Source organism: Suricata suricatta, chromosome 9 (genome assembly GCF_006229205.1).
Source record: "Suricata suricatta isolate VVHF042 chromosome 9, meerkat_22Aug2017_6uvM2_HiC, whole genome shotgun sequence".
Classification (NCBI taxonomy): Eukaryota; Metazoa; Chordata; class Mammalia; order Carnivora; family Herpestidae; genus Suricata; species Suricata suricatta.
This window is the reverse complement of record NC_043708.1, coordinates 87,357,026-87,375,501: the sequence shown is the minus strand read 5'-3', so window position 1 is coordinate 87,375,501 and position 18,476 is coordinate 87,357,026. Positions and strand designations below refer to the sequence as shown.

Here is an 18,476-nt window from a genome sequence, read left to right as displayed (position 1 = left end):
TCCTAAATTCCAAGTTTTTGTAAGTGGTGTTCCCATGTTCTCAGTCACGAACAAAGCCTAATTTCCTCTGCTCCCTTTTCTAGCCCCACCCAGTCCTTGAGTTGTCTCATCTTGGGGATGCTTCCTTTACATTGTCTTGTTGATTCCTACTCCTGTGCTCTGTCCAGCATCTACCACACACATCAGCCGCTTCAGTGGCTTCTTACACATGTGCATTTCTTCTGTCCTCTAGTTGCCCCGCTCAGAAACCTGCAAAGACATTCATACTAGAGACTCTCCTGTTCTTTCCTATCTACCTTTTCTCTGCTTCCTTAATGTGTACGTTCTGTGCTCCAGGTATGCTAGTGTTTGACCAGGCCTTTTGCTCATATTAATTCCTTGGCATCAATTTATCGAACATCCCTTACTTTTACTTCTACATTATTTACATAACAGACTTCCGTAGCCATTATAAACCAGGTCATAACTTAGGTCATCAGTTAAAATCTGATCTTATTACAAGGCTCAGTTTAAATCTTTCCTAGCTTTTATTTAGATTTTATATAGTCTGTGCCATTTAGGAACTACAGTTGTACTTTATTTTCTCCTCTTTAGAGTACTTAAACCTTCATATTTTAGCTATTTTCTTTTTTCCCTACAGTGTTGGAAACTTCTTAAGGATAGTGACCACCTCTTCATCATATCTGAATATCCGCAGTGTCTTTTACATAAAAAGTAGATAGTGATTGCTGAATCAAAATGAGACTCAAGTTCTCCTAGTGAATAGACTTATTAGTGGCCATGGTGTGCTGCTTACCTTCAGAAACCTGACTAAGACCGTGTAAACTTAAAGGCAGCTGAGAGTAGCCAGAGTCGTCCTGAAATATCCCGCTGTCAGTTCTTGATCGCCGCCCGATGAGCGGCTGGCCCTCGTCTTCCCATCCCATCAGAGGTTCCTGCTCACGTCTCTCCGTAGCTTGGCCAAGACAAGTGCAGCAAGGGCTGAATTTCTTTATAATATATTGGTTAATTTTAATGTCAAAACACAGCACCAAAACATATAATCCATATATCAAAAGCAGTAAAGTTCCTTCATACCTATAAATTAGAGAAATTTATGTGTTTTAAAATAAAAAAGCAAAGGTTTTATAGAGCTAGTAGTTTGGGGGCAGTATCTGCTTAATAATTTTCCAACACAGCAATAGAACACGCAAATAAGTTTGGTTTTATAGCTGTGTCCAAAACTTGGTTACACCATTATTATAAATTTATGCATAAAACCTTGGCATTCCTTTCTCTTTATTCAAATAAAACCAAAGATTGTAAACTCATTATCTTCATTTATAGATCACTTTCCAAATTATAGGCACACACATGCTTTGAAAATAAAAATTGTAGATTTTCAAAGTAGAAGTTAAACTAGTGAATAGTGATGGACATTTTCCATTTCAGTTAATTGGCACCATACATTCCCCAAAATATACAGTAATTATAAAAGAATATAGTTTGTAAGTTCATTTTAACTGTGTCTATTCAATTCTGGTATAAGGATTTTGTGTAGCTCTGCAGAATATATAAGGCATTGGGACTTTTCTGTTTACAGAGGTTTTTTTTTTTTTCATAGAACTAAATTTGGCTTGTACTAAAAAATAAGTATATTTAAAAAATAAAATTATACCATGGGCACTAAGAACTGTTGTTCCTTACTCTGGTCTCCTAAAGAGCTGTGATTAGGTAATACCATTACATTTGAACCTTTCATTTACCTTTTGTTTTATAGCCAATGAAGCTCTGCTACACTGAAAGCAAGAGTTCTTGTTTTCCCTAATGGAGGGAGCATGAGTTTGGATACTCTCACAGTCCTTGTCCCTTTAGAAACCACTGGTGAGTCCCAGAAGGATCCCAACTATAGCCGATAGCCTTTCTTTCAGAGACAGGCTAGATTTCAGGATGATTCATTTAGAAATGAATTTAGAACTGCTAGATTTTCAGTTTCTTGTCTGCAGATCTTACACAGGGTTGCTATGTTATAATACTCCAGAGGTGCCATTTACATTGTTTTCTACTTTTCTGGTATCCTGTAGCATTATGCAGTGCACAACCTATGTGGCTGTGCATTTTATATTTCTCTCCATCCCTTGTGACTCCTAGCATAGTGATGAACCTCTAATAGACACCTGGTTCTTATTAACTGAAAAGTTAGCTGTCCACTGAGTCAACCTTTGTTTCATTTTCTTGCAACAGCAAGACGCTAGGAGGTAACAAAGAAAGCAAGCAATTGCTAATACCTAAATATTGTTGATTCTTAGAGGAAGAAGACTACAGTTGTTGCTAAATGAACAGATAAAAAAGTTGGGAGAATTTAAAGATTTTAAAATTTACTTCGTCATTTCTCTCCGGTCTTGTGACTATGACCACTTCTAACCTAGGCAAGGTAAACAATCCAATAGAAGAAAAGACCAACTGCTGGGGATTTAATGGACAACAAAAGGGGAGACTGCACAGGCTGAGGGGTGAGGGAAGGGTGGTAATGTCCAGTGATTAGTGAGACAAGGAGACTGACTGGACTAAAGAACTTTCGAAGGAAAAAACCAAACAACCAGCAGCTGTGATGCAAAGTTAGCTCAGAGGCATGTGGGAACATGGTGCCAAAGTGGCAGGTAATTGAGAAGTGACTGAAATAACATTTCTGAAAAAAGAGAGGTTGCTAAACCATTGGAATTTCATAAAACTCTCTTTAGTTGTGTTTTACATAAGAGTAATGATTATTTCAAGCTTACCAGTAAACTTGGTTGTCGAATATTATGCCAAGAACTGCGGCTACACTGATTGCATATGCTGCACAGTCTCTGAATAAGGGCCAGCATGATAGCGTTGAGGCCTGTAAAATGATAATTTACTGTTTCCATCACACTGTAACTTCAAGTACATGCTTAGCACAATACTAAAACTGTATATCATAGTTTTTTGCATTTTCCTCAGAGAAGGGATTTTAAGAAAAACTGTTTCAAAACCTACTCTGGTTTTCATAAGTTAGACCAAGAGCTATTTGTCGGTTAACTTTAAATGGAATACATGTTCTACTGATTAATAAATTTGATGGAACACATAACGAATGCCTTGTTTGTTCTAGACTATAAACTGTTTTTATCATGTGTCAAGACAGTAAATTCATGGAGTAAAGATGTTTTCCATACCACGTTAGATAGTAGGCCACAAGCTGCACAGATGCCAAAGAGGTTATACAGTGCAGATCCAAGAATGGTGCTAATGCCAATGTCTCCCTTTGTGATAAATACACCTATGAGCAAGGAGATTGCTGCGTTAGTGCTGCTGGACTTGCAGAAGATAAAATCACATTGAGTAAGCAAAAAAATAGGAGGAGTGATATTTACCCAGGAAAGCAGTAACCAGCTCAGGAGCAGAACTACCGGCTGCCATAAAAGTTGCACCTGCAACATCCTGAGACAGTCCAAGGGCTGAAGACAAACGAAATTATGTTAAAGTGACAAAGGGGATGTCTCTATAACTAAATATTCAAATCTATAGCTTCACAGAAAAGCACTAACTGTGACTTAAACTGGAGAAATAAAACATGCAGCTTCAAAAATTAGAGGAATCCAGTGTCTTGCTCCCTTTATGAATTCATCACTTCTTGCTTCTGTAGAAGAGCAGAGAAGGCCAGGGACCATCGGAGCTATACTGCAACGAGGGGTTCTGAATGCCAAGATGCGGGATTTTGTGGGACCCAGAAAATGCTTCCTTTGTAGCCGTGGGGCTTGTAGGTGTATGGCAACCGCCAGACTCATTCCAAATGGCACTGTCAACAGTTCGTTCTCCCATACGAGTTGACAAAGGAAATTGAGGTATTTCAGGAGTCATAATCCAATTTTAAAGAGGACAAAAAGTGGATATTGGTAGTTTTTAAGATCAGTAAGTGAAGCTGGATTAAGGAGCTTACTTACAAATTGGCTATTTCAACCATGTCAATACAAACGAGAGGAAATTAGTTCATGAAAAACCAAATAAGATTTATTTTTGTATAATTAGAATCTATTGATTCAAAACCTACAACCGTTAAAACTATGCTCTGGAGTAGGAAACACAAAATACTAGGATTCAAATAGTTTGTTTATATCCTCCAGACTTAGAAGCACATCCACTCTCTTCAGTGATTGATGAGATGAGTCTTAAGACATTTTTAGCTCTTTCAATTTTAGAGCTGAGGAATCTACTCTGGGGGAAGAGAAGGCGTGTTGAAAAGACTACCTAGTTTTGGGAAGGCTGAGACAAGGTTGCATCAGAAATCCCCATCCAGGCTTTGCTGGTAGATTAATAAGTAGCATATGGAAGTAGCATGCTTTTTTATTCTTGGTGGGGCAGAATGTATTTTACAAAAATAGCTACAATATTTGTGTCCATGTGATTTTCCAGAGCCCTTCTGTTCCCTACCTCTCATTACCACCCTGCCCTCCCCGCCAAAAGTGGAGTCTATGTTTATGTCTCCCCCTGTGACTGGTTTGACTAACAGAATATGGCAGAGCCATAGTATTTCTGGGGCTAGGACATAAAAGGTGAGAAAACGTCCACATGGTTCTCTCTAGGGACCTTTGTCTTAGAGCCCTGAGCCACCACACAACCCCCACCACTGTGAACCTCCTGTACTGGAGAGATACCTCATGAAGAGCCTATACAGCCATAGAGGTTCTTGAGGAACCCCTACTAGTTCAGCCCCCCCCCCCCCCAAATTTTGAATCTCTCCATCTCAGGCACCAGGCATGTGAAGGAGAGGGAGCTTTCAGATAATTCCAGTGTTCTGACTATAACCGCATGAGATACCTCCAGCTGGAACCACCACTGAGCCCAGTAAACGCTCCCATCGGGGAGAGGTAATCCCATGATTGTTGTTTCAAGCCCCTGGTTCTGGGGTGATTTGTTAAGCAACCATGGATAATTAGACACCTGGCTATTGTCCCCTTACTGAGCACCTACTATGCCAGATGCTTTTTTAAGTGCTAGGAATGTGGCAGAAAAAAACGAAACAGACAAATGTTTCTGCTCCTGTGGAACCTTAATTCTAGGGAAAAGAAACAAGCAAAATATGTTTTATGTTAGAAATAGCAAGAAGCGAAAGCAGGGAGTGGGGAGCATATAAAACGTCATGAAGAAAGGATAGTAAATTTAGATTGGGTAGCCAGAAAGGCCTTTGCAGAGAAGGTAAATTAACTAAAGGTTTAAAGGGAGAGAGATAGACACATTTATAGAGGCAGACTTCACTTTACTGTACTCCACGGATACGTGTTTTCTACACACTGAAGGTTTCTGGCAACCCCGTGTCAAACAGGCATATCAGTGCCTTTTTTCCAACAACATTTGCTAATGTCATGTGTTTATGTCACATTCTGAATTTTTTTCAATATTTCAAACTTTTTCCTTAGTATGTTTGTTATGCTGATTTATGACCAATGAACTTGGATGCTACTATTGAAACTTTTTGGGGTCGCCATGAACTGCACTCATATAAGACAGCGAACTTAACTCATAAATACTGTATGTGTTCTGCCTGCTCCCCAGACTGGCTGTTCTCCCATTTGTCTCTCTCTTCTCAGGCCTCCCTATTCCCTGAGACACAACAATACTGAAATTAGGCCAATAAATAACCAACCCTAGAGTGGCCTCTAAATGTTCAAGTGAAAAGAGTTGCAAATCTTTCACTTTAAATCAAAAGCTGGAAATAGTTCAGCTTAGTGAGGAAGGCATGTTTTAAGCAGAGATTGACCAAAAGCTAAGCCTCTTGTGTCAACCAGCTAGCCAAGCTGTGAATGCAAAGGAAAAGTTCTTGAAGGAAATTCCAAGTGCTATTCCAGTGACCACAGAAAATAAGAAAGCAAAAACACCCTTATTGTTGATATAGAGGAAATTTTAGTAGTGTGAATAGAAGATCCAACCAGCTACAACATTCCCTCCCGCCAAAGCCTAATCCAGAACAAGGTCTTGACTCTCTTCAAATCTATGAAGGGTGAGAGGGGTGAGTGAGGAAGCTGCAGAAGAAAAGTTTGAAGCTAGCAGAGACTGGTTCATGTGGTTTAAGGAAAGAAGCCACCTCTGTGACATAAAAGTGCAAGGGGAAGCAGCAAGTACTGATGTAGAAGCTGCAGCAAGTTATCCAGAAGATCTAGATCCAGAAGATGAGATCATTAATGAAGATGGGGAAACCAGAGATTTTCGATGTAGACAAAACAGTGTTGTACTGGGTAGAAGGTGCCATCTAGGGCTTTCATAGCTAGAAAGGACAAGTCAGTGTCTTGCTTCAAAGTTTCAAAGGGCAGGCTTTTGTTAGGAACTCATGCAGCTGGTGTCTTTAACTTGAAGTCAATGCTCATTGGCCATTCTGAAAATCCAAGGCTTTAAGAATTATGCTAACTCAATTCTGCCTGTGCTCTATAAATGGAACAACAAAGCCTAGATGACAGTATATTTATTTACAACATGGTTTACCAAATATCTTAATACCACCGTTAAGACCTGCTGCTCATAAAAAAGGATTCCTTTCAAAATATGACTGCTCATCTGACAATGCTCCTGGTTACCCAAGAGCTCTGTTAGAGATGCACAATAAAAAGACTAATGCTGTTTTTATGCTAACACAACATCCATTCTGCCGCCCATGGATCAAGAAGTAATTTCAACTTTCAAGTCTTATTATTTAAGAAACACATTTCATAACTCTATAACTGCCATAGATAATGATTCCTCTGGTGGATCTCAACAAAATCAGTTGAAGACTTTCTGGAAAGGATTCACCATTCTAGACCTTATTAAGAGCATTCATAATTCATGGGAAGACATCAATATATCAATAGAACAGGAGTTTGAAAGAACTCGATTGCAACCCTCACGAATGATTTTGAGGGTTTCAAGGCTTTAGTGGAAGAAGTCACTGTAGATGTGGCGGAAATAGAGACCTGGGATTTGAAGTGGAGCCTGAAGATGTGACTGAATGGCTGCAATCTCATGATAAAATTTGAGTGGATGAGGAGTGGCTTCTTACGGATGAGCAAAGAAAGTGGTTTCTTGAGATGATGAAGATGCTGTGAAGACTGTTGAAATGACAGCAGAGGAATTAGAATATTGCACAAACTTAGCTGATAAAGCAATGGCAGGGGTTGAAGGAGAGACTCCAATTTTGAAAGAACTTTTAGTGTTGGTAAAATGCTATCAAACAACATTGCATCCTACAGAGAAATTGGTCATGAAAAGAAGAGTCAATCGATGTGGCAAAGTTCATTTTTGTCCTATTTTAAGAAAGTGCCACATCACCCCAACCTTCAACAGCCACCACCCTGATCAGTCAGCAGCCACCAACTCTGAGGCAAGACCCTCTACCAGCAAAAAAGATTATGATGCGCTGAAACTCAGATTATAGTTAGCACTAGGTAAAAGGTTAGGTAAGGTAAAAGGTAAGAGGTGGCTAGATGATGTAAGACATGTGAATCCTAGTAAGGATTTTGGCTTTTATTTTGAAAGATACGGGAAGTGCTTGGAAAGTCATCCACCCCCTTCCTGCCAGTGATATCAGCCCCAGTCATGAGGACATTTGGCCTCAGAGGTCCAACCAGCTCGAGTCTGAGCTCTTTTGCCACCTGTTAAGCCCCTGTTGTGAAAAGTCCTCTTAAGATAGTTCGGTAGCTAATCCTCACTATATGCCTTTGGTCATGTTGCTTGATAAACAAGTTGCAATGAAGAATGAAGGCAGAGCAGTAATATTTTATGGAACATATTTCAAAACATTTTCTTCATTGGTTACATGTTCTCTCTCTCTCTCTCTCTCTCTCTCTCTCTCTCTCTCTCTATCACCAATTGGTAAGACCAATTGGTCATAAAATTTTAAAATAGAACATGATAGGGCATATTGCCCTGTGATTAACTTTGTTCATTTTAGGAATAAAATGATATCTTACATCCATGGTATACAGCTCACTTTCATGTACATAATTTAATAATCTCAATTATCCTCTGATATGAGTGGTGGTATTTCCACTTTACAGATGAAGAAATAGGCCTCAGAGGTTAAGTAGCTCAGTTACATGAATAGTAAGAATCTTATATGTGAGAAGGTAGGGCACAAACCCAAGTCTATTGTTTCTAAATCCAATGCTACTGCTATTTCACCACTGAAACCTAATGTAAAAATGGCACTAAGGCAGGCCAATTATAACATGTTGGGTAATTCAGTTATTTTCTTTCCTGCCTATGGCACGGGCATATAACTGCCCCCCCCCCATTCTATTCTTTCCTAGGGGAAATAATAGTTACCAGGAGTCAGGGATACTTTGGAAGTTTTCTAGCATAATCCAGAGAATGTGTAAATTTAGTGATATTGGATATTAGCATGAATTCTCTAGTCAAATCAGGGCCTGATAATATGTAGATAAAGTTGAAAAAGAAAAAAATGCTTAATTTTGAGCTAAATGTCCTAACGGTGCAGGTGAAGAGCAAATGACCAATGCCAGCTGAAGAATGCTTCATTAGAAAAATTCTTTCTCAGGAGGGAAAAGGTGATCTATTGAGCTGTTTGTCACCAGGTAGGAAAATAAGCGGCCTTTTTGAACAGTTTCACTATCAAACGGCAGTAACAATAAAGCGTGTTGCTATTCATTGGGCTCTAATTGAGTTATGAAAGGAAAAGTTCTGTAAAGATGGATGAATAAAACTTCAAAGATACTTTAACAAGTCATATCTTAAGGTTCTAAGCATATTTTGTAAAATGGTTTATACCTTTGAACTTTAGAATAGACTGACTGTCTTCACTGACCTTTGGGTAGCATTTCTCTCTGTGATAGTTTATTATTAAAGATAAATTGTTCTGGTTTTTTCCCCCCAGAGCTATTACTTTTTTCCTCTTTATTACTCTAAAGGAATAATCACATTTCCTTCAGGATATAGGAGAACTGTTCAAGGTGAGTTTTCTTTATAGGTTTAGATATCATCACATTGTTTATATAAAGTGGAACTTTATGATAATGAGCTGTGGTCTATGGTCATCAGACTTTTCCTTATGTATGTTCTCTTCTCTGATGCTATGTTGAAAAGCTTATAATATTTTTGAAAACTCTCTTCTGGAAAAATAATATAGTGGAAGAGTTTTAAACTAAAATGAAAATATGTATTTTGGCCCTGCCAGTACCTTAATATGAGACTTTAGACACGTTATTCAGACAAGCCTTACATTTTGCCATATGTAAATTGGAGTGTTGGATGAGATAATCTTGCCACTATCTTCTAATTTCATCAATTTTTATCAAAACGTAGGATATGGACTCTATGCTGGTTTTTATTGTTAAATAAATTTCTTTTATAATAAAAAAAACCCTAGGTTATTGAAAATTTAGAAGATAGAGTGGAAATAGAGGAGGGAAGAGTCACTTATATGTTCACCATTGCGTTTTAACCACCACTATCACTTTAATGTATTTCCAGCCCTTTCCACAATGCATATTTTAATAGTTATAAGCATATGCTATATGTAATTTGGCATCTTCTAATACAATTTTAGAAACTTGCCAGTGACAGCAAATTTTCACGCTTTTTGAATGGATTAGAATGACCGGTCAAACTAGACTCCAGTGGCTGGGATGGCAGTCATCCTGAGAAGTTTCAATTTCGGCCCAGAATGAAGTGTGGCAGCAAACCAGTGTGCTTTAGGATTTGCAAAACTGGTTCTAGCATTCATTTCAAATATATTTTTAGAAATTTTTTGAGTACAGCTTTAGCATCATAGGGATAAATTTCTAGCTTCTTAAGGTACAGCATATACATATATATATATATATATATATACATATATCTTCTGTGATGTTTTTAGCAATAAATAAAAACATTTTGATTTCTTTATAGTTGTCTGAGCTATGAGGGACTAAATTCGAAAACCCAGTAAAATGCTTTTAAAGACCTAATTCCACTTAAGAGGACTCCCTGCAACCTCCAATCTAATGTCTATAATATTATGGCGATTTTGCACCTGCCCTAACCCTATCATATAATGCATGTATAAGACATTTTATCTCCAAACCTCACAATTCCCTCAGTTTTGGCTTTGTAGCATACCTTTGTGGCCAAGGTCCCATAGGTAGTTATTACAGAGATGGGATAGACACCTAGATCTTTTAACACTCAGAAGCTACTCTTTCAGTTATCCATGTAGGTTAAGCAAAGAGATTAACCCATGGCTTTATTATTATTATATTATTACTATTACTATTGCTATTGTTGCCAGTATCTGCAATAATAGCATCTTGGTAATACCCAGATGACTTGGCACTTAGATCCATATACCTGGGGTAGATTTACAAGGGATCCAAGGGGACTACAACTTAGATCAGAGAGAAAAGAAAAACAAAGAGGATGAATATCCTCTTAAGAGGAGGAAGAGTGCCCTTGTGGCAGGGAGGAGCATGATTCTTTGATTCTTTGTTCTTTGGGAAGGCTTGACCTCCGTAAATTTCATGAAGATTAAGAATCAAACAATCCCCTGAAACCGACTGCTATCCAAATGCCATACCCACGGAATTATTCAACTCCCCTTCACTTTTATCAATTTAGAGCCAATTCCACCTGGAATTAAAACTCGCATTTCTCTCTTATTGTCTATTTCTGAGACATAACGTTGCAATTGAACATGGGCGAACATGGGTTCAAAGCAGAGTGAATAAAAATAAACTTTTGATAAAAAATTAAATACTTAAGTATGTTTCTGCAACACCTTATTAAAATCATTTCACTTAAAATATGTCATACCTCAGGGTGCCTGGGTGGCTCAGTCAGTTGAGCATCTGACTTCAGCTCAGGTCATAATCTCGTGGTTCGTGTGTTTGAGCTCCATGAAGGGCTCTGTGCTGACAGCTCAGAGCCTGAAGCCTGCTTCAGATTCTGTGTGTCTCTCTCCCTCTCTCTCTCTCTGCCTCTCTTGCATATGCTCTCTCAAAAATAAAGGAACATATAAAAAATAAAAAAAAAGACATGATATACCTCAAAGGGTCAGCATGGTGGAGTGATTTTATATATATACTAACTGAGCAGTATATTCAGGTAATATTTAAATTTTTTTAAATTTATTTTTGAGAGAAAGAGAGAGAGAGAGAGAGAGAGAGACAGTGTGAGCAGGGAAGGGAGAGAGAGGGAGACACAGAACCTGAAGCAGGCTCCAGGCTCTGAGCTAGCTGTAAGCACAGAGCCTGACGTGGGTCTCAAACCTACAAACCATGAGATCATGACCTGAGCCTAAGTCGGATGCTTAACCAACTGAGCCACAGGTGCTCCTCATGTAACATTTAAAAAGATGTGTCTTACTCAGCTCATTGTGGACTTTGGGCTGTATCAAGTGACCAAGGATTACTCAGTTTTCTATGAAGTTAGCTTGAAACAAGGTAAAGAAAGCTACTCTAAACACTGGCTAAACAACTCTAAGAGACCCCTATTACATATTAAAAGGATACATAAAAAGAATTTATTTTGGCTTTATACTGAACTTTTGTTCAGTATAAAATCAAACTGATTGTAGAGATGAGATCTAATAGTCTTATTTGGGCTATAACTTAATATGGTTTATATAATATTTTTAATTTATATAATACATAACATATTTATATTTAAATTAAATATACTTTAAAGATACCACTTTTTAAACAAGAAAAGATCACTAAAGATAGAAAAAATCGTATGGATTTTAATGTGAAAGAAATAAAAGGGACTCTAAATAGAATATTCCAGAGGTAGTTGAGGAATCATTAATAGTTGCTACATGGATTGTTAGATTAAAGAATGAGTTTCATAAAAACTTTCTAGCCTGTGAAGTAATACTGCTTTTATTTGCCTTAAACTTGGTTTTCAAGGTCTAGCAGATACACCCTAGATTTGGTATTTGCCCCAAACATATCCATACTGACTTTGATCACTCACTCACTTTCATTTTTGCTGAGTAAAGGATTATAATCTCTGTAGTCTGTTCTTATGTATGTTTTTTAAAATTTATTTTCGAGAGACAGAGACAGCGTGAGCAGGGGAGGGTCAGAGAAAGAAGGAAACACAGAATCTGAAGCAGGCTCCAGGCTCTGAGCTAGCTGTCAGCACAGAGCCCATCGCAGGGCTCGAACCCATGAACCGTGAGATCATGACCTGAGCCGAAGTAGGAAGCTTAACCCACTGAGCCACCCAGGTGCCCCCTGTTCTTATGTAATAATGAATATTTAGTGAATGTTTACTATATGCTAGGTAGTGGCATATGCAGTTTACTTATATTTCTTTATATACTTGGCACACAGCTTCTGAGCTAGGAGTTCTCATTACCCTCCTTGCACTGCTCAGATAGCTGGGGCATAAGTTCAGCGCTCTGCCCAAGGTCGGAGCGAGTGAGTGGTAGGGCCGGGATTTGAGCTTGGGCTGTGCTGGGCTTCAAGGTAGACTCTTTCACTATCTCAGCATAGCAGAATGGTAGCATAAGATGGCACTCTCCCCACCTGGCACCTGCAGTGATTCTCAGCATTGTGATAGGCCATCCAGCAAGTATATCATGGAGCTTTTGGAAGAAAGTAGAAGAAACTCCAAGAAAACAGTACCAGATGTGACTAACTTCACAAACCAAACATGGGAATTTTAAATTTCATAAGTCAGGCTTACGTGAATGACCAGAGACCACAAAGACTCTCTGCCCCCACCCCTTTCTTCCTTGTTTTTATTTGGAATCCTGTTTGTTTCTGCTTCTCTCTCTGTCTCTGTCTTTGTCTCACACACACCTCAGTGTATCCACCTAACTACAGGTCTAGGGTAGCACAACTGGTGGAGATAAGGGAGCTCCCTGAAATTTATTCCATTACCTCTAGCTCCATTGATCTCAGATAATATTCCACCTCTGATGACATTCTTTAATCCCTTCCCCTGAATCCTCATTCTATTTCTCAATTCAGAAACTAGGTCTTATCCAGAAGGTATAATGCTCCGGACACTAGAGTGTGATTTTTATTCCCTCTATGTTGTGGATTAATTTCACTTCGTTCCTCTATGTTCAATGCATCATCATTAGACTCTTTTCCGATAGAACGTAAGTGGATATAAAAAAATTGGATTAGAAGAAGAGGGCATAGCAACAGCATTTTCCTGTATTGGTACTACAGAGTAAAGATGACAGCAAAATGCCTTGGGTTGCCTAACAGAGGTATATGTTGAAGATGGGGTGGGAAGGAGAGTTTGTGTGGCTTCTATGATCATAAGTAGAGCAAGGAGAAAGGAAAGAGTCTTGCTGGAAGAAGCCTCCAGTGGTGGTGTCTCTAGAAGAAATTGCCAGATCAATGTAGATAGCTACAGACAGAAAAAAGGCCCAGGGTGGGTATCAGCAAGAGGTTCTGCCCTCCACCACCTTTGCGTGGAGACTCCCGTCCTGAGCCTCTTCTATCTTCACCTTGTTGAAGACCCTTCTGTTGACCAAACAAACCACTACTGGTGGCTTGAGAAGTGGATAATGAGGTGATGGGGCTGGGATGGGCCAGGGTCCTGCCAATTCTCCCACCATCTTCTAGGTTGGGGCTTATAACATGCACCATACAGAAGGTCATTACAACCTATGTGATGATTTGGTTCCATCGTACCATGCCAAGATCTCATGGACATCCTAGACAACCAAAGGCTTAGACTTCAGAGTCCAATTATTATATTTGGCAAGTGTTTATAACATTAATTTACAACCTCCAATAGGTTGCCGAAAGTCTAAACTGATTTTTTAAAGTAATTCAGTGGATTCTCTTTATTTTGTCATATACTTCCTCTATAGTTACAATGAGCACTTGATGCTATTGTTGTTGTTGTTTTTCTTCAAAATTCTAGTGCCCTTGGGATGAAAACATTGTTGAAGACTGTTCATAGGTGCAACTAACTCTTGATTTTGGCTCAGTCCCTGCGTTGGGCTCACTGCTGATGGTGTGGATCCTGCTTGAGATTCTCTTTCTCTTTCTCTCTCTCTGTCCTTCCCCCACTTGTACTTGTGCACTCTCACTCTCAAAATGAATAAATCAACTTAAAAAAAAAAGACTGTTCAAATAGAACATTTCTTCTGAAACAACCATAGTATGGCTGCTAACCTCAAAGAAGGATGTGTCAAATTATATCAGAGCAGCTGAGAACATTGTTGGATGTCAGCATTAGAGACAGCAGGCTCTGCAGTGTCAGGGCTCCCTCGTCTTAAGTAATTATGTATCATCTGAGCTTCTCATCAGTAAAACCAATCTCACAGACCTGACTTTGCGAGGTTTCTGTGAAGACCAAATGAAACCATCTCTATTTAATTTAGAGTCATGCTTGGTCTTCTATAATTGTTTTTTGACAAATAGCTAATAACTAAACATATAAATAAATAATAACACTCCAGCACATTGTGGAATGCTTCACTAAACTGTTTTCAGGATTACATTAATCCTCATTAGCTGACAAAATGGGTGGAATTATTATAACCCAATGCTCCTCAAAAGAACTATAGGGAAATGTAAAGCGTTTGCAGACTTTTCTGAAGCTGGTTTCTGTGGATGTAAACAAATTCCAGGGAAATTGTTTTTTATTGCTGATGTCCTAATTTGGATGAGACTAATGCTAGACCTTGAAAAGAGAAATGACAGAATTAATTTATAGGCACTTACAAAACGAATGGAGCCAGCACTATTTCTATCTCATTTTGCTGCCAGTATTTTCAGCACTCAAGACCAGGGTCGATTTTTAGCAGCTGAAGAAGATTTAGCAGCAGCATGGGCATCTATCAGTCACACATGTGCTATCGTGATTTGTAAGAAATACGTATTTGGTCATTCAGATGACCAAAATATATTTCTCATACATATTTGGTCTTCAGCCACAGTTACAGGACTCATGGTCCCCAAACCCTTGAAATTTCCCAAGAATTGAAAGTGATGCAGGCGTCTTTTGTTAAGTTAACAAAGTGACTTTGGGACTCTACCTAATAACCAACCCTGTAATTAGAGGGTTAAAACTTTCAGTTCCACCCCTGACCTCTGGGAAGGGGAGAGGGACTGGAGGTTGAATCAATTGGTCAATGGTTTATTCAATCATGCCTGTGTAATGAAGCCTCCTTAAAGCACAAAAGAATCCTTCTGGGTTCAGAACCTATCTAGTTTGGTGTCAGTAGAGGGGGATTTGCTGGAATGGCCTTGGCTCACAGAAGCATTTGGTTTGGGAAGAGAAAGGATAGAAGAAACTTAATATCTGGGTGGTCATGTGGTCAGATGAGCAAGGCAATAGAAATGTGGGTACTAAACGTATGCCCATAGAAGGCATAACCCTGTGGAAATTCCTATGAAAGTTTGAAAGGTGTATGAAAGTAGCAGCCAATAAGAAGAACGTGTGTGTTGGGAAGGCATTCAAAATAGGTAAGTAGATATCCCCGTGTGCTCCTTTGAGATGCCTACCTGGGTTCATGGAATGAGTGGATATGAGGGTCTGCAACAATGCAGAGATGGGCTGAATCTACACACATTCTTCTTGTATCCCCAGAAGCACAAAATGCCAAAAAAAACCTGTTCTAGCTGCCAACAAGAGAGACAGAGACTACAGATGGCCATGTGGCAGATTCCTTGTTAGGAAGGTCCTGGCCATAGATGGCATGAAGGATTGATGCTGGTAGCCTTTGGGGTCTACAAGTGGGTCCTGACAAGAGTATTCAGTGCCTCTGGAATGGGCTTTGCTTCCCTGGTATTAGACACAAATGTACAAAATACTATACATGAACAGGAGCTAAAGATATTGCACTGATTTGGATTGCTGACCATCATTTCTTCAGACCAAGGAACACATTTTATAGTCCTTAATATCTAACTAAATCTAACTATCTAACAATGGACAGAGGGAGAAGTTTGCTAGAGAATTGGAGTGGGCAATTGAAATATTGGTTACCGAAAACGGGGGAAGATAAGGGTGCTAAGAGTCGGCCTACAAGCCTTCACCAGTGTGTGCTCACCCTGAACATGAGGTGTCCTGGAGGAATGTCCCCCACTAAACTTTCAGTTTTCGGGTGAATCTGGGGCAAAGCGGGAGGGGGAAGGTGTTGATATTCTTTCTTCCTCACATCATCTCAACTTTTTTGTTGTTCTGTCCCCTTGCTAGATGCAGTGGTCAAAGGACCCGGGCTACAACTACAAGAACTGGAAGCAGGGAGGATTGCTAAGCAATGGTTGTCTTCAACATTTATGTCACAATTCCCGAGGGCCTGGTGGGATAAGATGAAACTTCGCCCCATCTGCCAAATTGAGATTAATAATGAATTCAGCCACATTGTTTGTGGTAAAAATAGCTCATTAGCTGTGCACCTGGGTGACCTTACACTGCGTGATCAGGCACGGACTGAAGGCCGGGCTATTGTTAGTATTGCTGTCTGCAGTTTAGCTCAGCACTGTGGACTGGGTAGTTACTAATGAACTGAATGAGAGTCTAGTAATGTGCCAGTATCATTTGACATCTATGATTGTTTTGCTATACGGGGGATACATGTTTGAAGACCAGGAGGTGGGCTGCAATGTTGTGATTTATTAAAAAAAAAAATAGATATTTGGTTTTCATCCATAGTTCCTGGCTCACAGCTCCCAAAAGCCCTGGAAATTCCTACCTGTAGACCTAGATAAAGGAGTCTTTTGTCATGTTAATGAGGTATATTTTGGGCACCAGCTGTAGAATGCCTCTGGTTGCTAAGGGGACAAACCATGTGATTAGAGGGAGGGGCTTTCAGTCCCACCCAGGGGTCTCCTTAGCAAGGAGGAGGGCTGGAGGCAGAATCAATTGCCAATGGTCAATGATATAATCAATAATGCCAATGGGATGAAGCTTCCATTAAAAACCAAAAACCTGGATTTGGAGAGCTGGGAGAATGGCATGTCTGGAGAAGGCATTCCTCGTATCTTGCTCCATGCTCTTCTTCCCTCTGGCTGTTCCTGAGTTATATCTTTTGTAATCTAGTAAGTAAAATGTTTCTCTGAGTTCTGTGAGCCATTCTAGCAAATTAGTTGAACCCAAGAAAGATGCCATGGGAACCTCTGACAGTTGGTCAGGAGTATAGGTAACAACCTAGTCTTATGACTGGTATCTGAAACCCAAGAAGGGAGTTGTTGGAAGTCCCAATCTGTAACCAGTTAGTCAGAAGCACAGGTAATAATCTGGGTTGGAAATGGCATCTGAGGTCAGTGGGGGCCCAGGATGGGAAGGGCAGTCTGGAATTTGATGCTATCTCTGGGTAGAGTGTCAGAATTGTTTGCTGTTGGGGGAATCACACCCGCCTCCCCATCTCCCATGCATTGGAATTGTGGACCCAATTCTGGACTGAATACCAATTTACACATTCATAATAGCTACTATATTATATTTCAGAGCAAAGAGCGATTCACTTGTCTGCTGATGATGTTTCAAAGCAATTCCACAAGTGGCCTAGTGGAAGTCATTATTATAAATATTCGATGCAGTCACTTAATGAAGATTATTTTGAAGTAGCAATCTAAATTTTAATGCAATTGCTTCTACAGGGCTAGAAAAGTTATTTATTTACCGATCCCAAGACAATTTTTTATAAACAAAATTCTTGATGAGTTTATTTTTTTTAGTCAAGTCATTGTTTGGAAATGTGAAGAAAAAAAATTGTTTTTTGACTTTCTGTTTTCCAGGAAGAGAAATTTTCAAGGTGGACATAGTACCTTGAATTAAAAATTTCTTAGTGTAAAAAAAAAATAATAATAATAAAATTTCTTAGTGTAATATAATTAACACAGTCTATGTAGGTCATCTAATTAAAGGTTCGCTACTGACACAAGGATGAACACATAATTATTACAACAGTTAAGCGTTTAGAAGCAGAGACCTATATATACATATATATAAGAATTTAGTACATGAACATTGATCAACTTTCTGGAAAAAAAAAGCATTGCAAAACAAATCCTTAGTGGAAGAAAGAAAATAATGTAAAAAAGAAAAGAAACTACAAGTAAAAGAAATTATGACAGTTTTTCTGACCTGGGGATAAAAATTTCTTTCTAAGTGAAAAACCAAAAGGAGAATCATAAAGGAAAATATTTATAAATTTACTTAAAAATATGTACACTTCAGTGTGATAAACAATTGCAAAAATAAACAAGAAACTATGAAAAAGCATGTGAGATAGAAATGATATTAGAAAAAGGGTTAATATCCTTAATATTACAAAAATGTCTTGGAAATCAGGAAGAAAAAGACAAATACCCTTCTGTCAGAACATGGGTTAAAAAGCACAAAAACAAAACCACAAATTGCAATAAACATGAAATGTTCAACCCCACAAATCATAGGCTCACTACAAATTTTATAAAATGACATTTTAAAGCAATTAACAGAGACATTTTAAATGATATTATTCACGATTTTCTGGAATGGAAGCTATCCCACATTCTGGAGGTGTAAGTTAGCACACCTTTTGCGAAGTG

General features: G+C 38.8%; 1 protein-coding gene across 1 annotated transcript in view; it reads right to left on the bottom strand.

The window, feature by feature from the left end:
- Positions 1–18,476, bottom strand: part of SLC24A5 (solute carrier family 24 member 5) — a 34,939-nt gene that overhangs the window by 4,296 nt on the left and 12,167 nt on the right. Inside the window, exons 7-10 of the mRNA XM_029952241.1 lie at positions 3,375–3,458; positions 3,177–3,280; positions 2,760–2,860; positions 797–1,077 (exon numbers count right to left, since the gene is read on the bottom strand). Coding sequence (XP_029808101.1) covers positions 797–1,077; positions 2,760–2,860; positions 3,177–3,280; positions 3,375–3,458 — 570 coding nt within the window. The remainder of the gene's footprint in view (positions 1–796; positions 1,078–2,759; positions 2,861–3,176; positions 3,281–3,374; positions 3,459–18,476) is intronic.